The sequence below is a fragment of the Chiroxiphia lanceolata genome, chromosome 22 (genome assembly GCF_009829145.1).
Source record: "Chiroxiphia lanceolata isolate bChiLan1 chromosome 22, bChiLan1.pri, whole genome shotgun sequence".
NCBI lineage: Eukaryota > Metazoa > Chordata > Aves > Passeriformes > Pipridae > Chiroxiphia > Chiroxiphia lanceolata.
Window position 1 is genome coordinate 4,217,916 of NC_045658.1, and position 18,558 is coordinate 4,236,473.

At 42.2% G+C, this 18,558-nt stretch overlaps 1 protein-coding gene across 4 annotated transcripts in view; it reads left to right on the top strand.

Moving 5' to 3' along the window:
- The window catches only part of CLSTN1 (calsyntenin 1), a 37,993-nt gene extending 19,570 nt beyond the window's left edge, over positions 1 to 18,423 (top strand). For 2 of the 4 annotated variants that reach the window (XM_032708802.1, XM_032708803.1), the window contains 13 exons: positions 733 to 882; positions 981 to 1,166; positions 2,304 to 2,552; positions 4,152 to 4,273; positions 5,257 to 5,419; positions 9,313 to 9,470; positions 10,118 to 10,266; positions 10,714 to 10,940; positions 11,920 to 12,090; positions 12,694 to 12,839; positions 14,304 to 14,439; positions 15,123 to 15,307; positions 15,900 to 18,405. In XM_032708802.1, the coding sequence (XP_032564693.1) occupies positions 733 to 882; positions 981 to 1,166; positions 2,304 to 2,552; positions 4,152 to 4,273; positions 5,257 to 5,419; positions 9,313 to 9,470; positions 10,118 to 10,266; positions 10,714 to 10,940; positions 11,920 to 12,090; positions 12,694 to 12,839; positions 14,304 to 14,439; positions 15,123 to 15,307; positions 15,900 to 16,094 (2,237 nt within the window). In that variant the 3' untranslated portion in view covers positions 16,095 to 18,405. Of the gene's footprint in view, positions 1 to 732; positions 883 to 980; positions 1,167 to 2,303; positions 2,553 to 4,151; positions 4,274 to 5,256; positions 5,420 to 7,545; positions 7,597 to 9,312; positions 9,471 to 10,117; positions 10,267 to 10,713; positions 10,941 to 11,919; positions 12,091 to 12,693; positions 12,840 to 14,303; positions 14,440 to 15,122; positions 15,308 to 15,899 lie in introns of all 4 variants that reach the window. The other 2 variants (XM_032708800.1, XM_032708801.1) reach the window with 2 other exon arrangements.
- Positions 18,424 to 18,558: the final 135 nt, after the last annotated feature.

Consider the following 18,558-nt stretch of genomic DNA (forward strand, 5'->3'; position numbering starts at 1 on the left):
TTTCTTGTAATATGCTTTTCAAACTAAAGGAAATATAGTAATTGTCTGATGTTTTAAACCACCTCTTACTAGATCTGTCTTGTCCATTCTGTGTTAGGATAACTTGTGCTACTTAGCTTTCAAAAATGGGATTCCACCTGTGTGCTTTACACATTTGAGATGCTCATGTGTGGCTGGAGTTTCATGGCTGTTGCTTTTGAAGTGTAGTCATTTGTTTAGGTCATTTCCTGACCTCCAGTGATCTGTGGATCCTTCAAAATCTCTAGGTAATTTCAGTGGTCCAAGCAAGCTGGTTAAGCAAAGTGAACAGTTTTCAGTGGGCTTTTAGTTTGAGTTTTTTGGGGGATCCACGTTGTCAATAGGTTTGCAAATTTAAAAAAAAAAGATAGAGAATGCTGGCATAATCCAAACAGTTTATGTATGGTAACAGTATCAGTTACCACCCAGGAGCAGTTTCATTTTGAGATAATATACTATTAAGAGCCTGAGATGTATATACCTGCTGTTCTGTGTCTGTGTGCTCATCTCTGGATTAATGTAATTTGTAAGGATCTGGGCCTGATGTCTGGCATTGAAAAGTCAAATAGTGAAGGGTAATTCCCTCACAGGGGTGTCTGTTAAGTCTTGGGTATCTGTGTGAAGCACAGAGCTGGTACCTGAACTCATTTAGTGCAGCAGTGACCCCGAGAAATGAGATCGATGTCTGATCATTGCTTTTTTTGTGTGTGCCAGGTTATATAAAAAACACAGAGAAGCTGAGCTATGGTAAAGAACATCAGTATAAACTGACAGTAACAGCGTATGACTGTGGGAAGAAGAGAGCTGCTGAGGATGTGTTGGTTAAAATTAGCATTAAGCCTACGTGCAAGCCTGGCTGGCAAGGTTGGTGTGCTCTCCTTTATCTCTGCTGTTAGCGTTTGCTCCTACCTTCAGTTCAACGTGAGACATCTTTAACATTGTTTCTTTGGATAAATACACAGGTTGGAGCAAAAGAATAGAGTATGAGCCTGGCACTGGTTCCTTGGCTCTGTTCCCTGGGATGCATTTGGAGACGTGTGATGAGCCAATAACCTCCGTTGAAGCAACAGTTGAACTGGAAACCAACCATATTGGTAAAGGCTGTGATAGAGACACCTACTCAGAGAAATCCATCCACAGGCTCTGTGGTAAGAATGCCTTTGTTAAAGTAAAAGTGGTCTCTCTTGCTTGCTAGTTTTTCTTTGAATTTTATGTTAGACCACAAATCAGTGAGTAGATCTGGTCTTCCTTTGCATGTAGTTTCCTGCAGCTTGTTTCCTAGCAGGCAGTGAAACTGCCTGAAGGTGACTTTTAAAATAATTCTCAAGTGTGGTAAAGAATCTCTTTCTTCTGCCTCTCCACTAGCTTGTGTGCACTAATAATTTCCCTCACATGAGAGTCATGTTGAAGAGCTGAAAGAATGTTATCTGGGTGAAGGGTATAGCCATTAAAGGCTCTCTTTCTCTGAGCATGATGGATGTGATGGCTGCAATCTAAGAAATGCATGGTAAAAAAACTAGATGAGAACACCATAGAAAAAGTGGTTTGGAAGAAAACCAGTTCCCTTGCATCAGAGACATTCATACTGTGCTTGCCCAAGGAAGCCCTTGGCACCCACTTATGCTGCAGTAAAAGGCTTTATGAGGAGTTTATGAATCCTTTGTAGGCAGTATGGAAGAATAGAGATTACAGGACAAATTATCACTGATTTATGTCTTGAACTTCGGCTGAAAGTCTGAACAGTGTGTAACCCCAGAGACCCAGGCAATTCCTGAGCTGTTCCCTGATTGAGGTCAGTGTGACGTTAAGAAGTGGGGAAAGGACAGCAAGCCAAGAACCTGCTTCTGTCTCTGCTGTGATTAGACAGGGAGCTGGGAGGGGGTGCTTATGCACTCCCTTCATCTGGGTGAACATGAGACTCACAGCTAGTACAGTGTTGAGAGAAAGGCATCACAGGCACGGGCCTGAGGGACAAGTGGCATTAATGAAACGGGTCCTGAGATGGGGGGGGGGGCAAAATGAGATTCTACAGCTGTAGAGACAGTAAGGAAAACAATTTCAATGAGCTTAGTTGCTTACCCAGAAGCTACATTTTTGGAAGTCATCACGATATCAGATGTCTGTAATTAGTGCCACATTATGTCAGAGGAGAATTGCTTGATGTGTGATGGCAGTACATCATCCTGGCAGTTGGTGCCGAAAATTTAGCGCTCAGAAAAGCAGTTTGGTTTGAAACTAGCAGCGGTCTTTTTAAGTTTTTTTATCTGATTCCCTTTTCCCTGTAGGTGCTGCTTCTGGCACAGCTGAGCTGCTTCCCCCTCCCAGCAGTGCTGCAAACTGGACCGTGGGCCTTCCCACGGACAACGGCCACGACAGCGACCAGGTCTTCGAGTTCAACGGCACCCAGGCTGTGAAGGTTCCAGATGGGGTTGTCACAGTCAATATGAAAGAGCCCTTCGTGATTTCGGTGTGGATGAGGCACGGGCCTGGAACCAGGGAGAAGGAGACAATTCTGTGCAACTCAGACAAGACAGGTTTGTCAGTATTTCGATTGTAAACAGCCTTTTGGTTGGTTGGGTTTTTGTGTTCTGTGGCAGCACGTGTGACAACCTTCAGGTTTTTCTCTACCTTTTTTTTTTGAAGTGAAATGAATGGACTTTGAAAGTCGCTCTTTATTGTGCTTATGTATAGATTTGGCTTTAGATTATCCAGCTTCAGATTGGGCAGGCTTGGTTTTTCTAAATCTATTTCAGTTTACATTATGCACTTCTTTTGCTGTGCTGGATGACTTATTCTGGGAATGCAGTCCCGAGTTTGCATCTCCAAAGATAGCTCTGTTCTTATGATGCCTGAAAACACTGAGATACATATATCAGGTCTAGTGGCAGCATTTGCTGCTATATCTTTTTTTTTTCTAGAAGGATATAATTTCTCTCTCACCAGTGATGAAATTTTTTTTTCACTCTGTGCATAATTTCACTCTCTGTGAATGCTACAGACACAATAATTTTGAAAATGCTATTAATAAGAAGGAAATGTGATAACCCTGTTTCCATAATTGCTGTCTAATGGGGGCAAAAGAATTCCTGTCTTTGTTAAGCTGGAGCAGTGCATTTGGCCAGTGTAGCAGAGACTTTATTTAATTGCTGCTGGGTCTTTCAAAGGAAGCTACACTGAATATGTTTTAAATTTTATTTGAAAATAAGAAAGATTTGTTGTAAGAAAATATGAAAGATTTATAGTACCCCAAAAGCATTTCTTTGAACAGGAGAAAAGTGACAGTCATTCAGAACCAGGTACAAATATTCTCTTTTCCTACCTTCACCTATTCCTCTTAATCAAACCCCAAACCTTCTTCATGGAAATAAGTGAACTGGAGAGAAAAAAGGCAAATTTAAAATAGTTTTTCCTGATTTAAAGTGCACAGGCAGCAGACCTTCAAAACAACTTCTCCTTTTTTATTCCTTGGTTTGACCTAACCACGGAATTCTCGTGGCAGGTAGTTTCTGGTAGTATTTGCCTTCATTCTAAGGGTATATTAGGAAATATTGAAAGACTAAATCCAGGTTAGCTGGAGGGAGGCAGTTTGGACTGTATTGCACTGGAACAGTGCAGTCAGGCTCAGTGCTGTCAGACTGAAAGATTGACATGAGTTTGGTCTCTTTTACATTCCCCACTTTCTTGGCTCATCCATGCTATGGAATGGATGATGCTGCTAAAATCCTTTAGAGCTGTGACTGCAGTTTTCTCTTCGGGAAGTGTGTGTACCTGCTCCAAACCAGGAACCAGAAGCTGTGGGAGCTGCTCCTTTGTAACAAAAAAAAGCTGTTTGTAAACAGAGCTCTTTTTCTTTTTCTCCTGCTGGCAGTTTATCTCTGGTTCTTCACTCCTATGCCCTGGTTTAGATTGGATTTGGAGAGACGTGTCTGTTACCTGTGGGTTCTTCAGCAATGTTTGCCCTCGCTACTTCTACGAATGTTTCAAATTCCTCTTACCGTGCCTGACTAACTTCCACATTGGTTTATTCCTCTCAGTTACGTGGAGATTTAAGTGTGAAATTGCAGAACAGGTGGATTTTGTGGAGTTCTGGGGGTTTACAGGGAATAATGCTGTCCCTAAAACCTCTCGTGCAGATATGAACCGGCACCACTACACCCTCTACGTCCACAACTGCCGGCTCGTCTTCCTCTTCCGCCAGGACCCTTCGGAGGGAAAAACCTACAAACCTGCTGAATTCCACTGGAAGCTGAATCAGGTACCTTTGGAGGGACAGCTGGTAGGATGTTAGAGTGCAAACCACCAGGGACCAAACTCCCTGGTGGTATAATTGTTACTAAATACTTTTTGCAGCTCTGAACTCCTGATGCCCTTTTTTTTTTATAGACCCCAACGATACTTGTTTGATTTGTGATCAAGTGTCAGGTTCAGCTGCACCTTTTCATCTGGGATGTAAAATAGAAAACCCAGTGTCATTCTTCTACGTTCACTGTAGGAGAAGAGTGCATGAGAAAATGGGAAGTATTCCAGAGGGCATGAAAAAACAGGAAGTATTCCAGGTTGTTTACAGCGTTAAAGTACTTCTGAATGTGGGACCTTTTCCAGAGCTCTGGATCTGAATGATAAAATAACCCTGAATATCTGTCAGTTTATCAAGTTCTTTTAGTTGCTTTAGGTTACTCTTGCAGGTTTGTTTTGCCAGTTACCCAAACAGTGAGTGACTTTGTAACACATCTAATTATATCCTAGTTTTTGTGCAGGGCAATGTGTGTTGTTTTAATGATAAAATACACATATATGTCCTTGTAGGAAAATTTCTACTTTCCAAAACCAGATCAGCTTTCGCTGTAAATAATTCTGTCATGGAAGGCCTTTTCCAATTCAAAAAGTTTTTTTTTTAATGTTCTCTCTCAGAAAATACCTGTCCTCTGTCAATTAATGTTGTCTTATAACAGTATTTCAGGATGTGCTTGCATGTAGATATGTATTTTTAGATTGAAATATGCTGTTATTCAGTATAAAAATTAAAGGAAGGGAAATACAGCAGCTTCCTGTGTTGGCAACAGAAGAAAAGAAACTTTTTATTAATGTTTGACAGTCAGTTTGCCTTTCAGATGTGTGCCATGTGTGTGCAACATCAACTGTGTCTGTACAGGCTCGTGGATGTTGCATGTCTGCATGTGTTTATGCAAGATGTGCATAATTCAGCTGTAATTAATGTTTCCAACTCTCTCTGCTCAGGTGTGTGACAAGGAGTGGCATCACTACGTTGTCAACGTTGTGTTCCCTGCAGTGACTCTTTATGTAGATGGTGTTTCCTATGATCCTTTCCCAGTGACTGAGGATTACCCCCTGCACCCTTCCAAGATAGAAACACAGCTGGTGGTTGGAGCCTGTTGGCAAGGTAACTCTTCACAGTATTTAATACTTTAATTAACTTTTTTTAATGATATCTCTGTGGTTATCTAGAATTGCATGGCAGATCTTTTTAGTGCCCGAAAGATAACTTGGTTTGCCTTCTGCAGGTTATTTTTGCTCCTGGCTGGTATCACATATTTCCTCTTTTAGTCATTTTTTCCATGAGTGTTTGTTTTCTTGGTGGCCACGGGTGCTTTGTGAAATACAAAGCTGCTCACCAAGCCTTATTCCACCAAAGTGGGTTTTGTGGTGACCATGGGAATACAGAGAGCTTTTAATTTTTATTATTATTTTATTGTTGTTGCTGCTGTAATTTTTGCTATTTTTAATAATAGTTGCAAGAATACTTCATATACTTCAGATTACTAAGCAGGACACTTAATTTCAAGTTGAAAAGCATATTGTAGAAAAAGTGTTCTCATTATTGCAGCCATGACCAGCAGACAGGTCAACAAAGCAGCACAGTGCTGCTGTCCTTGGATATTTTACCATTTCTGCTTATAAAAATAGACATCTGCTTTATTGTTTGCACATTGTGGCTTAAAATACAGTATTCTGCAAGCTGTGAAGTGCTGATTCATGTGCTTTAATACTTTAAAACCTACTCTTCAGAGCTGGAGAAGAAGGAGGAGGATGCATCTGCACATGGATGCTGATTCCAGAGATCTTGGGAACAGAGCTCTTGCTCCATTGGTGAACTGCAGTGTTTGCTGATTAAATTAGACCCTGGCTGGTGTAAAACTGCTCTTTTTGATTGGAGATAAAACAGTGTTAAATCATTCCTGTTTTATTTAGTTCCCATTATAGGCTGTATTTGCAGGAATGCACAGATGTGGCCTGGGAATGAGTGACAAATGGAAAGCTTTGAGATGTTTTAATCAAATTAACAGTCTTCTGTCTTATAATGTCTCTTTTCTCTGTGAGTTTTAAGGCTTTGAAGTGTGAATGAAGGTTAAATTATCTGTCCTCTCCATCAAATCTGTTATTTTGTGACAAGTTCACTATCATTCAGTATTAATGCTGTTTCAGGGCTAAATTTGTTCTGTTGTCTCTTCCTTACATCAGTTATTTTGATTTCTCCATAATTCAGCTCCCTCTGTTTGTGACTTTTCCAGCCAATCTCTTCTATCTCAAAGGGAAGTTATAGTGACTGATTTTAAAGAAACTGGAGTTTGGAAACTCATTTCCAGCTAAATGTATGGATTGTATAATGCCTTCCATGTATGTTCTGCATCCTAACAAAAACATGTACATTTAATTTAAAAACTCCTGTGCTTTCGTATTGGCACCATGATATGATTCTTTAATTTTTTCTGCCATGAGATTTCTTTTTAATGAAAGCAGACTGAAATAGGAGTGTAAAACTCTGAAGTGCAAGAACTACCTTTAAAAAATTGCACCAAAAACCTGATTTTTAGGGGATTAGAACACATGGTGAATAAAGTTTGCCAAAGGAGTGAAATTAATGGTCATTGGTGTTGTCCTATCAAGACTTCAAAATAAATCAGGCTACTCTAAGTTATATATACAGCTCACCTCCAAGGAGAGAGAGATTTTACACTTTTGAAGAAGTTCTTTTAACATTTCTTTCAAAAGTTAAAAAGCTGTTTTTAATTTTGCTTCCATCTGATAAATTGACTGCTTAATACATGTGATACTATTATTATGATGATAAAATCTGTGTTGGTAATGGCTTGTTTTGATCAGCTTTTAATACCTTTTGGTGCTTTGCTCTATTAGGCTGGATTTCACCTTAATTTCCCCTGAAATGGAGCCAGCTGATTTACAGTCTCATTACCAGCAGAGGGTTGTGGGAGGTTTGCTCTCTGGCTTAATCCAGTTTTTACTGGTTTTACTGCAGGTTGTGTGTGGGGCTCTTTGGGTTCTCTTGCCATGACTCTTTATGTTCTTGTAACAACACAGTGATGCTTCTTCCCTGCATTGCAGCTCTTCATGTTTCAAAAGATCTCCTAATCCTTGAGAAGCTGGGTGGGAGATGAGCAGACTTTTGGGGGAAGGGCAGCTTTGTATTTTCTGTGAGAAGAGTTTGCCAAACTGTAACGACTTGGTCCTTTCCCTCTTGTCCCTTTCTTTTGTCTTGCTTTTCTACAGAATATACAGGAAATGAGAATGACAATGAAACTGTGCCCGAGACCTCTGCAGGTTGCTGGAGTTTTTTCCCTACTGTTTTATTTCATTTTTAAGCCAAGACATTGCTTCATCTCACACAGAGCATGAAACGCAGCATCGCATTCGGGCCATTGACCTTCACATAATCCTCTCCTAGGCTTGTTTTTTCGTTTTGCTTCTATTTGCAGAGCTTCATCAGCTGACATTTTGCTTGGTTTTGGGGGTGTTTGTTTGGTTTTTTTTGTTTGGTTTGTGTTTGGTTTTGTTTTGTTGCTGTTTTTTTTTTTGGTTGCATCCAAACGCGCCTCCATGTACAGATCAGGGGATGGCAGTAAAATGGTGTCAGTAAGTTGCTGATGTAAAGTATCAGCCATCATTTCTTTCACCCAGTTTTGTTAAAACATAAGTGCCCCTCATCCTGTATAAATACATGTATTTTTGTGTAGGTATGTGTGTTTATTATAGAATTATTCAGTATGTTGGGAAGGACCTCTGGGAGGCAGGTGACTGCTCCCCACTCACAGTAAGACTGATTTCATATTTAGATCAGTCTGCTCATAAAGACAGACCTGTAATTTACAGAGGATACTCATTGATCAGAAATTTATGTAAAATTCTGATTACAGTGAATAGGCAAAAAGCAGCTCTGGCTACCAGGTATCTCAAGTTGTCTTAACAGGGTTGGATTTTCTTAGAAATTTTTACTTGTAGTTCAGTTTTGTCTTGAATTGAGACCCTTGAAGTTAGTGTGTATTTCTGACAGTGAATTCAAGATGTGAACTCTTTCTGTAAAGTTTAAGAATTCCTGGAATTTTTTAATTTGGCAAGGAGGTAGCAGCATCCAGGGGTTCAAAGCTGGAGCTGTACAAATCTAAACTGCAAATTGTCTCATTCATAACGGGAAAGTTCCCCACTGAATATTATTTTGAGTTATACCAGGGATCTTTTATCACTTGGAATCTTGAAAACAAGCTTAGAAATCTCTAAAAATTAAGTTGCTTAGTGAGTGACGGCCTTGAAATACAGATTTCCAGGTGGTGTTCTGTGGCCCCTGTTAATTAGCAGGATGGACTTAGGTGATTGTTGTGATGTCATCTTCAAGAAAACCTGAGGAATAAGGGGCTTATGAGGTTGCAGTTCGTCAGAGTCAACCCAGATGTCTAAAAGTGAGTTACCTGAGTTTAAAATGCACATCTGAGTCTGCCCAGAGAAGGGGCACCTTTAGAGGGTGACAGGTAACTCTTGGACACCTTTTTCAGAATGAGCTGAATGACTTTGTAAAGCCCCTTCCTGCCCTTTGGCTGCCAGGAGAGCCCACAGGGCTGGGTTTGGGGGTGGATAACTCACACCTAGAGGACGGATCCTGATGGGCATTGCCTTTGCAGAGATCCCAGTGGCAGGAGGTCTCATTTCCTCAGCTTGAAAATTCACGTTCCGTGGTTCATCCCCCTGGCCCTGCCTTCCATTCCCGAGCACCACCTCTCTGGCTGGGATTTCTTTGGAGATGTTTGTCCCGGACCCGGCGGTTCCGGGTGGCCCCACCTGTCTGAGGGCCACGTGCATGGTGGACTGGGGAACTCTTTCTTTGTGCTTGACCATGATCACGAGGTTTAACCCCCAGATGGGTCAGAACTAACCCGCATGCGTGTCATACTCTGTGCACCAGGAGGCATATTTGTTGTTTTTTACAAAAGAAAAAGGAATCAAAGCAAGTGAAGGTTTTTTTCCTCCCTCCCTCCCTTCCCGAAGGTGGAGAGCTCCGCATGGCGCAGTTTTTCCGAGGGAATCTGGCGGGTTTGATGATCCGTTCTGGGAAACTGGAAAACAAGAAGGTCATCGACTGTCTCTACACCTGCAAGGAGGGGCTGGATTTGCAGATGCCTGATGGTGTTGGCAAAGGGGTGAAGGTAAAGTTGCAGATGAAGCAATGGACAGTGTTCCCTTTTGCTCACTACTGATGGGTACAGGTTTTGCTGGCAGAGTTAAATAGGGGTGTCCCAAATAAAACAAGCTCATCCCTTGTGGCGCTTTGCATTAAAATTGCCTAAAACCTGGGAGATCTTTCTTGTGTGAATATGGTCTCAGTGGAGTTAAAGAGAACACAGTAACTCTCATTTTTAAAGTCTGGAAGAGGCATTCCATATTTGTAGGCCTCTGTTTAACCAGCTGTACCAGGGTGTCTGATAAAAGAGATCCTTAACAAGCAGTTCATAAAACGAGATTTAACTTGCCTGGCTTTTTTAGTAGCAAGGCTGTTTGAGCAGAGCTAAATTTCTCCTTTATATCAGCTGCCTCTCTTCCATATTACCAGAACCCAGAACTGTGTTAAGTGCCTAAAATTTTCTTAAGGAATGAAACACTAAATATATTCCACTGGAATGAGGCAATGAATAGGGAGGTTAGGCTGTGTGCCACAGGGCCAGTAAATAATGCCCTTTTTGCTTTGAACATGGATGCAATTATCCTGCACTTACCAGGCTGAGCAGGCTGAGCTCCAGTTATAATTGCCAGACCACTTTGGGTGTTCTCTTATGGTTTTCTTCTGTTGTTTCAGATCCACATGAACCCCAGTCAGTCAACACTGACCATAGAAGGGGATGACATTGAGAGGGTTGACAAGGCCATGCAGCACATTTCCTACCTGAATTCCCGCCAGTTCCCAACTCCCGGCATTCGGAGGCTGAAGATCACCAGCGTTGTCAAGTATGTCCTGGTGCTGAAATAATCCATCCCTGGCAGGGATGGTGGAGCCTGGAATGGTGTCCTTGTGTCTCAGTGGGGAGAAACAAAGGAGCCTTGATGTGTGTGACTGTCTCACATGTGAATGCAGAAATGCTTTCTACACCAGCACTGTTTCCTTCCTGACAATGGAGGAAGGAGTAAGACAGGAATGTCTTGCCAGTCACTGCCTTCATTAGAGGTGTTATCTGTGGCTGTGAGTCAGAGCATAGAAATGGGGCCAAATGGTAACTGTAAGTAAAAATTAACTGTAAGATTGCTCCCCAGGTGGGGAATTCCTGCTTTCCAACGCAGCTGCTGAATTTATCTAAGGCTCTTGGGTCTGAGACAGCTTTTCAGAGATTTATAAAGCAATTACTGTGTGGAACTGTGCCTCCCTCCCAGCTGACCTCAACTGCTTCTGTCTCCCAGGTGTTTCAATGAAGAAGCCTGTGTCTCCATCCCCTCTGTGGAGGGATATGTCATGGTCTTGCAGCCAGAGGAGCCAAAAATCAGCCTGAGTGGCATCAACCACTTTGCCCGCTCTGCCTCCGAGTTTGAGAGCTCCGAGGGCGTTTCCCTCTTCCCTGAGCTTCGCATCATCAGCACCATCACCCGGGAGGTGGAGCCGGAGGGGGATGGAGATGAGGATCCCACAGGTAACACACCCTGCTGAGCTTCCACTGTGCCCACCTTCACCTCCCTCACTGATCCCCTTGCAGGATATATTATATCATCTCATATCTCATATTCCATATAATATCTCATATTCCATATAATATCTCATATTCCATATAATATCTCATATTCCATATCTCATGTTCCATATAATATCTCATGTTCCATATAATATCTCATATTTCATATAATATGTCATATTCCATATAATATCTCATATTCCATATAATATCTCATGTTCCATATAATATCTCATGTTCCATATAATATCTCATATTTCATATAATATCTCATATTTCATATAATATCTCATATTTCATATATCTCATATTCCATATAGCTCATATTTCATATAATATCTCATATTCCATATAATATCTCATATTCCATAAAATATCTCATATTTCATATAATATCTCATATTTCATATAATATCTCATATTCCATAATATCTCATATTCCATATAATATCTCATATCATCTCATATATCTCATATATCATCTCATATCTCATATGTCATATATGATATATCATATATATCATATGTCATCATCTCATATATATCATATGTCATATCATGTCTTATCATATTATATTTATTATATGTTTATATATTATTATATATTTATTATATATATAGGATATTTTATATTCTATATTATCTCTTTAATACAGAGTCTAGTATGGGAAATAAGGTGTAGGTCCTCTGCTCTGGGCTAACAAAAACTTACTGGAAATGATAGTAAGCCCAGGCCGTTATCCTCATTTAAATATCCCTTGTTTGAGTTTTGTTTTTTATTTTTTTAATCATTATTTCATGCATACTTGCTCTCTTCAGGCCCAGATTCTGATATTTACTCTGGGAGAAGAGTTTGCATGTGACACTTTGTAGCTCCTGGGCTCCTGTCTCCTTCACCTGTGTTTCTGCTGATGGGTTTGGCTTCTCCTCTGCTTTTTAGTGCAAGAGTCTTTGGTGTCCGAGGAGATCATGCACAACCTGGACACGTGTGAGGTGACAGTGCTGGGAGAGGAGCTGAACCAGGAGCAGGAGAGCCTGGAGATCGACATGACCCGGCTGCAGCAGAAGGGGATTGAGATGAGCAGCTCCAACCTGGGCATGATCATCACAGGTGGGGCTCCTGCTGCTCTTGTGGGAAGGGTCTGCAGGCAGCACAGAGGGAACAGTGTTCTGGAGAGGTGGTTTCTAACACCTTACTCCAAATGTTCCATTTTCTTTTACAATTTCAAGTTTGGACCATTTTTAGAATTCCAGACACAACAGTTTTGGTGGAAAGCTGTGATTCTAGAAAACACATCATTCTAGAACCTTCTTTGTGTTCTTTTCTCCTGTCCCAAATTGCAGGTTACCTCTGGACTGTGGAAATGGAGTTACACTTTGCCCCAGAAAAGGCTTGTTCCTTGCACAGATAATCCAGTGCCTGGGAACATCATTCCTTTGTGGTTTATGTTCAGAATACATTAAAATGTTCTAAAGAAAGGCTCCCCAAATCCCTTCAAAGACCAGCTGGGTCTAAGATGTTATCACAAAATCCATCCACAGGATTTCACTGGAGCCACATTGTGTCTGTGGTGGTGCTTTTTTTCCAATAACTGAAAATCCATCACCCAAGAAAACTTCTACTGAAGGAAGGGTGTGATACCTGTCCAGTGTATGATGTTGTATTCAAATCTTTTCCAGAGTAACTGTTTTCCCTGTGTGTTTTTCTCCCCAGGGGTGGATACTATGGCTAATTATGAAGAGGTTTTGCATTTGATACGCTACAGGAACTGGCACACGGTGTCCCTCTTCGACAGAAAGTTCAAGTTGGTCTGTTCGGAGCTCAACGGGCGCTACGTCAGCAACGAGTTCAAAGTGGAGGTTTGTGAGCTGAGCTGGGCACTCTGAGCACCTTTAGAGCATGGCTGGCTTAGGAGGATGGAGGTTGTTGCCTCAGCTGATAGATGATGGATCAGCCACTGGTTTAGATTTTTGTCCTGTAAATAAATATTAGTAAACGTGAGCATTTCGGGTTGTATTTTATATATAAACGTGTCTTAGTCCTGCATTCCAGCTGTAAATAAGAAGCTGTAAATAAGGTGAAACTGTTGTGTTATAGAAGAAATACAAACTGAAGGTGAAAAGATTGAATTGAAAGCACGTTTAGCAAATGGAATGGGAGTGGTGCTCCCAGAGAGCTTCGTGTGTAACTTCTGGGATTCCACAGATGGACTTGCTGGGCCCTTCACTGTGTGTGGTGCCTAAATTTGTGACACTTAAGGGCTTCTGTAAGAGCACAGAGAGGCTAAAATTGCCTTTCCTCTGCAGCAGGTTAGAGGGTCATTGTTACTTAGTGTGCTTACATCAGATATATGGGAGGACAGCAGAAAATGACATTAAGAGCAGTAAAATTTCCAGTGCTGGAATGTGGAATGATTTATATTGGGAGGAACTGCCACATAACTCAACATCTTTGAGCTCTGAGCTTGAATTTCCACATTTTAAAGCTGACCAAGGGACTGACAGCAAAGCCACCACAGTATTTGCCACCACTGGGGTGGTGGTGGTGGGCTGGGAGCCCCTGGTGTTCCAGAACAGGTATTTTTGTGTTTTGTTTCCTGAGGAAATCCTGTGAGCTTGAGTTGGGATTTACCAAACTCTGGAAGTGCAAATGCTTTCCTTACTGTGTAGTTAAACACAAGTTCTCCTCTCTTCCTGCTGTGCAGGGACAGGTCCCCTGTGTCTGTTCTACCACAGGAGGGGCACGTTTAGCTCTGCTGGTTTGGCAAGGAAACGTGAAATATTTGTGATGAGCTTCCACTTGTGCCTAAAAGTCAGCTCTGCTAAGTGGGGGTTAAACTTGAAAGAGTAGTTTCTTTCTTACCACTTTGACTGTAATAAGGAATTTTTCTCTTTGCTGTTAGCTGAAAATATACAGCAGAATAAGAGATGGGAATGAAGGAAATGCAGTTAATGGTTAGATATCTTCGTATATACTGTTATTTCGGAGTTAAAGTGGCTGGCTACCAAATTTGGTAATAAACTGGCTTTATCTCTTTTATTCTGAAATACTGGAGTCTCTACACCACTTTGCCAGGCTAAAACAGATTTGAGAGCTGTGAAACCAAAGGGTTTTGTGACAAGAAATGGAAAATATGAGGAGCCACTGATTGGGATGGCTGTCCCCTGAGGAAAGCCACTGCTGTGTTGAAGGAGGATTGGATGCCTGCCCTGGGAAATAGATTATTTTTCCTTTGTTTTAATTTTTTTTTTCTCTTTCACTTCTGTCTCTTCAGAACTAAACTGTTGGATTTCTGGAGTTTAACCCTTTGTCCCTGTTCCCAGGTGAACGTGATCCACACTGCCAGCCCCGTGGAACACGCCAACCACATCGCGGCACAGCCGCAGTTCGTTCACCCCGTGCATCATTCCTTTGTGGACCTCTCTGGGCACAACTTGGCCAACCCTCATCCCTTTTCAGGTCAGGATTCTCTATAAAGTTGAGTTGGTTGTATTCTGTTGTTAAAATGTCCAGCAGGCTTCTTGCTGCAGAGAGAGGGTTTTTTCCAGAGTTTAAACCAGTGTATTGGACTGATAATCCAGGCAGCTCCTCAGGCCTGTTCTGCTCTTGCCCAGGCTGGATTCCTAGAGATCCAGGATTCCTAGAGATCCAGGATTCCTAGAGATCCAGGATTCCTAGAGATCCAGGATTCCTTTTCCTGCCAGGAGAAGAGCTTTGGTGTGTGTGTTGGAAAATGGGAGGGACTTGATAAAGGGTTGTGAGGAACTGGGACAGTATTTCTGAATGGCACGAGGAAAGAACTGCAGTGATATTCCCTTGATGACTCATGGGGTCTGCCCTTTCTGTTTTAATTACATTAATTTGGCAAGAGTGTAGGATGTGAGAGGAAGGAAAACAGGCAATTTAGAGAGGAGTCCATGTGGTGGAATCTGCTTTCCATGTGTTTTCAGTCCTTCAGATTGATGTAATTATATTTAAGGAACTGAGGTTTAGTTCTTCCTCTCCAACTGACTTTTTAAGTGGCTGTGGCCAAAGTGCCTCTGTAGGTACATGAGGATTTGTGCAGTGCAGGTGATGGTTATTGGCACTGTGGAAGAGTTACCAATGCCATGGAAGGAACCCCTTCTCTTTTCTCCTTGCAGTTGTTCCCAGCACAGCCACTGTTGTGATTGTTGTCTGTGTGAGTTTCCTGGTGTTTATGATTATCCTGGGAGTGTTCAGGATCCGAGCTGCACATCAGAGGACGATGCGTGACCAGGACACTGGGAAGGAAAATGAGATGGATTGGGATGACTCTGCTTTGACCATCACTGTGAACCCCATGGAGGTAAAACCCTGTGGAGCTGGGGCTCAGCACTGAACCAAAAATGCCCTTTTCCAGCTGTAAGGGGTGGGATTGTCCATGGACAGAGGAGTAGAGCAGAACCAACCCCTGAGCACAGAGCAGAGGCTGGGAATTTTGAATGACTGTGCCAAATGCCAAGAGCAGTTATGTTTGGGATCTTGCAGGGGTTAGAGCTTCATGATACAGGATGGAATTTTGCGGGCCAGTGTCCAGCACGTGCTGCACACTGCCTTAACCAGCCTGGTCTGGTCCAAACTGGCAGGAATTTATCATCAAAAATCTGTGTTTATAATCCTCCTTAGTGTGTCCTACTACAAGATCCTTCTCCAGCAGAATTTGCAGGACTGGATCACCCTTCAGCATCAGTTTGTGTAGAGGGCCAGGGTTGACAGCAGAGTCACAGAGCCCTTCCACAGAGTGCTCCTGCCTTTGTCTTCTCTGCTGCCTAATTCCTGCTGAGCTTTTAAAACCAGCAAGCCATCTGCAACAGCCCTTTGTCAACACAGTGCTTTGAATAAAGAATAAAAAGAATTTTGGCAAGTGTGGTAATGACAGTTAATTTTTGTTTTAACAGACTTACGAGGACCAACACAGCAGTGAAGAGGAAGAGGAGGAGGAGGAAGAAGAAAGTGAAGATGGAGAAGAAGATGACATCACTAGTGCAGAGTCTGAAAGCAGTGAGGAGGAGGAGGGAGAGCAGGAGGAGGACCAACAGAATGTTAATAGACAGCAACAGCTGGAATGGGATGACTCCACCCTCAGCTATTGATTCCCGCTGTTCCCTTTGTCTTTCTGTTCCCACTCTAGAAGACTCCACTGTAACACACTCCATTGGTACCGAGGATTCATGGTGTTTAAAACAAAAAAAATTCATTCTGGCCAGTAGATTGACCTCCCCCCCAACTCCTGTGTTTGTGTTCTGTCAGTCCCTGATGTTTAGGGTTGTAGTTTAGCACCTCTTCCTTCAGCCTTGCCTCAGTGACTGGATTTTTTTTACGCTCTGTGAGGAACCACCTTGCACTTTTTTCTTCATGTCATCTCAGCTAAGTGACTCTACAGCTCTGTAGCCATTGCACATGAATTTCTGAACTGTCTTTTTTTGCTCAGTGAAACAAACTTGGCTTTGTTCCTTTTTTTCCCTCTTTCTAAAAGATGCAAAGATTGCTTGTTGACAAAGGGTAAAGCTGCTCATTTCAGCCTGTTGATTTCTTTTAATTTTTTTCCCCCCGAATTAGTGCATGTGTAAAGTGGCAGAATGAGGTTAATATGTAGAAGATTAACAAGACTTTTTAATATTTTGTAAATATCTTGGAATTATGTAATTATGTCATTTGTGGTAGTGAAAAACAGGGAATTGGGGTTTAAAACACGCTAAAGTGAAAAATCATGCAGCATGAACTATTACAAGTCTCATCCTACTGCAGCAGGAGCACGGGCACAGTTCTTAGTGTAGATGTTCAGTAACTGTCCTTGGCCTTGACTCGATGTGCGCTCCCCGCTCTCCCTCAATCCCTTCCTTTTCTTTAACCCCCTTTATTTTGCAGAGGGAACATAAGCTTGTGAGAAATTGTAAAGGCTTTAGGAGCCTCTGCAGAGGTTCAGCTGCCCTGTGCAATACAGTTGTTGGGGTTTCATTTTTATTTTATTATTTTTTAAAATTTTTCTTTTCCCTCTCCAATTAAGTCTTGGCATAAGGGCTTTTAAGTTATTGGGGAAAAAAAACACTACGTGGATGGTGGGCAGATCCATGGGGCTGTGGGGTGTTGCCACAGCTCCTGTTAATTCCAAGGAGGCTGCCTGCAGTCCAGTGCTGGGCTGTTCGTACTGACAGGGTGGATGTTTGTAAGTGATGGATTGTAATGAAGCTGGAGAGCCTGAGCCCTGGGGACCTGTGCACCTTGGCTACCAGTCTACATAAATAGGGGTTTGGGGGTTTTTTTAGTTGTTCATTTTTTTCTGATTTGGCAGCGGGAGGGTTTGGGGTGTAGCTGATGCCACTGAACACTCCTGCTCCTCCCCTGCAGCCCCTTGTACAGTAACTCCGACTGTCGGTGTTTTAAGCCTTTGTTTACACTTAGTAATTGTGTTTTCCTGCTGGTGAAAAACTGTAGCATAAATCACCCAACCAGAAGACCTTGGGAATCATGTTGCTGTTATTCCAAGTGGAGCTGACTGGGACTGTTTCCCATCACAGTTCTGACTTGGGACTGCAAAGGACAAAAGCTGGAAGGTACGAAAGTGCTGCTGCCCCGGGGTGGGGAGCACTGGTTTTTCTGTCAGGCAGGGCTCGTTTAACTTTCTTTGGTCTTATGCAGAGTCTTGAATAATGAATTTCTGCTTGATTTCTATGGAGGTGGATTAAAGAGTAACTTGTTTTGCTTGTGACAGGAGCCTGGGACTGCATTCCCTCCTCAGCACGGTAAGCCAAGCTCCAGTGTTTGCTGGTGGGTGCAGAGCCCACACGTGTCACACACAGCAGGGGCACTGGGGAAGGTGCCAGAGGAGCCAAAGGGTGGGGCACGAAGGGTCCTAATTAACCAAGAGAGATAAAAGATTAAGGGTTGTTCCAAATGCTTGTGCAGTTTGCTTTTCAGAGCAGACCTGTTCTCACCTCGTGGTGTAACAGGACCTGTGGTGGGTTTGATCCGGGGGAGCCTTGACTGTGGAGTGCCTTTACAATAGGAGATGGACCTGGAAGCAGGGAAGAGAACCCACACCAGAGCTTACCGGTTTTTTTGGGGTTGTTTTGGGGTTTGTTTTGGTTTTTTTTTAATGTAAAATTTTAGATTTCTAAAATGGGAAAATGGTTTTGACTACTTACGTGGTAATTAACTGCTAGTTTTAAGTAAACTGGGAAACTTTTAACTTATGTCTGACAGTTGTCCTGTGTTAATGTGTAGAAGACTTATCCTTCCATATACTGTTGCTGTAGCTGCTGTATTTTAGACCAAAACTGATCATGACTTAATGGTAATACTGAGGGGTTGTAACGTCCTGATGCAGTTTGTAGCCACTGTGGGTATAACTTTTCAGATGTGTATATTGGTAACAGGTCAGTTTGGAAAGTCTATAAGCTACAATAAATTTCTGGTTCTAAAGGTTGTTTGCATTTATTTTTTCCCAAGTGGAACAAAGTAGAATCAAGGAATATAAACTGAGTGTTAATTTGCCTCTGCTGGGGGAGGAGGAGTCTTTGTTTTCATTGATCTCAAGCACAGAAAGACTCGGCAGCA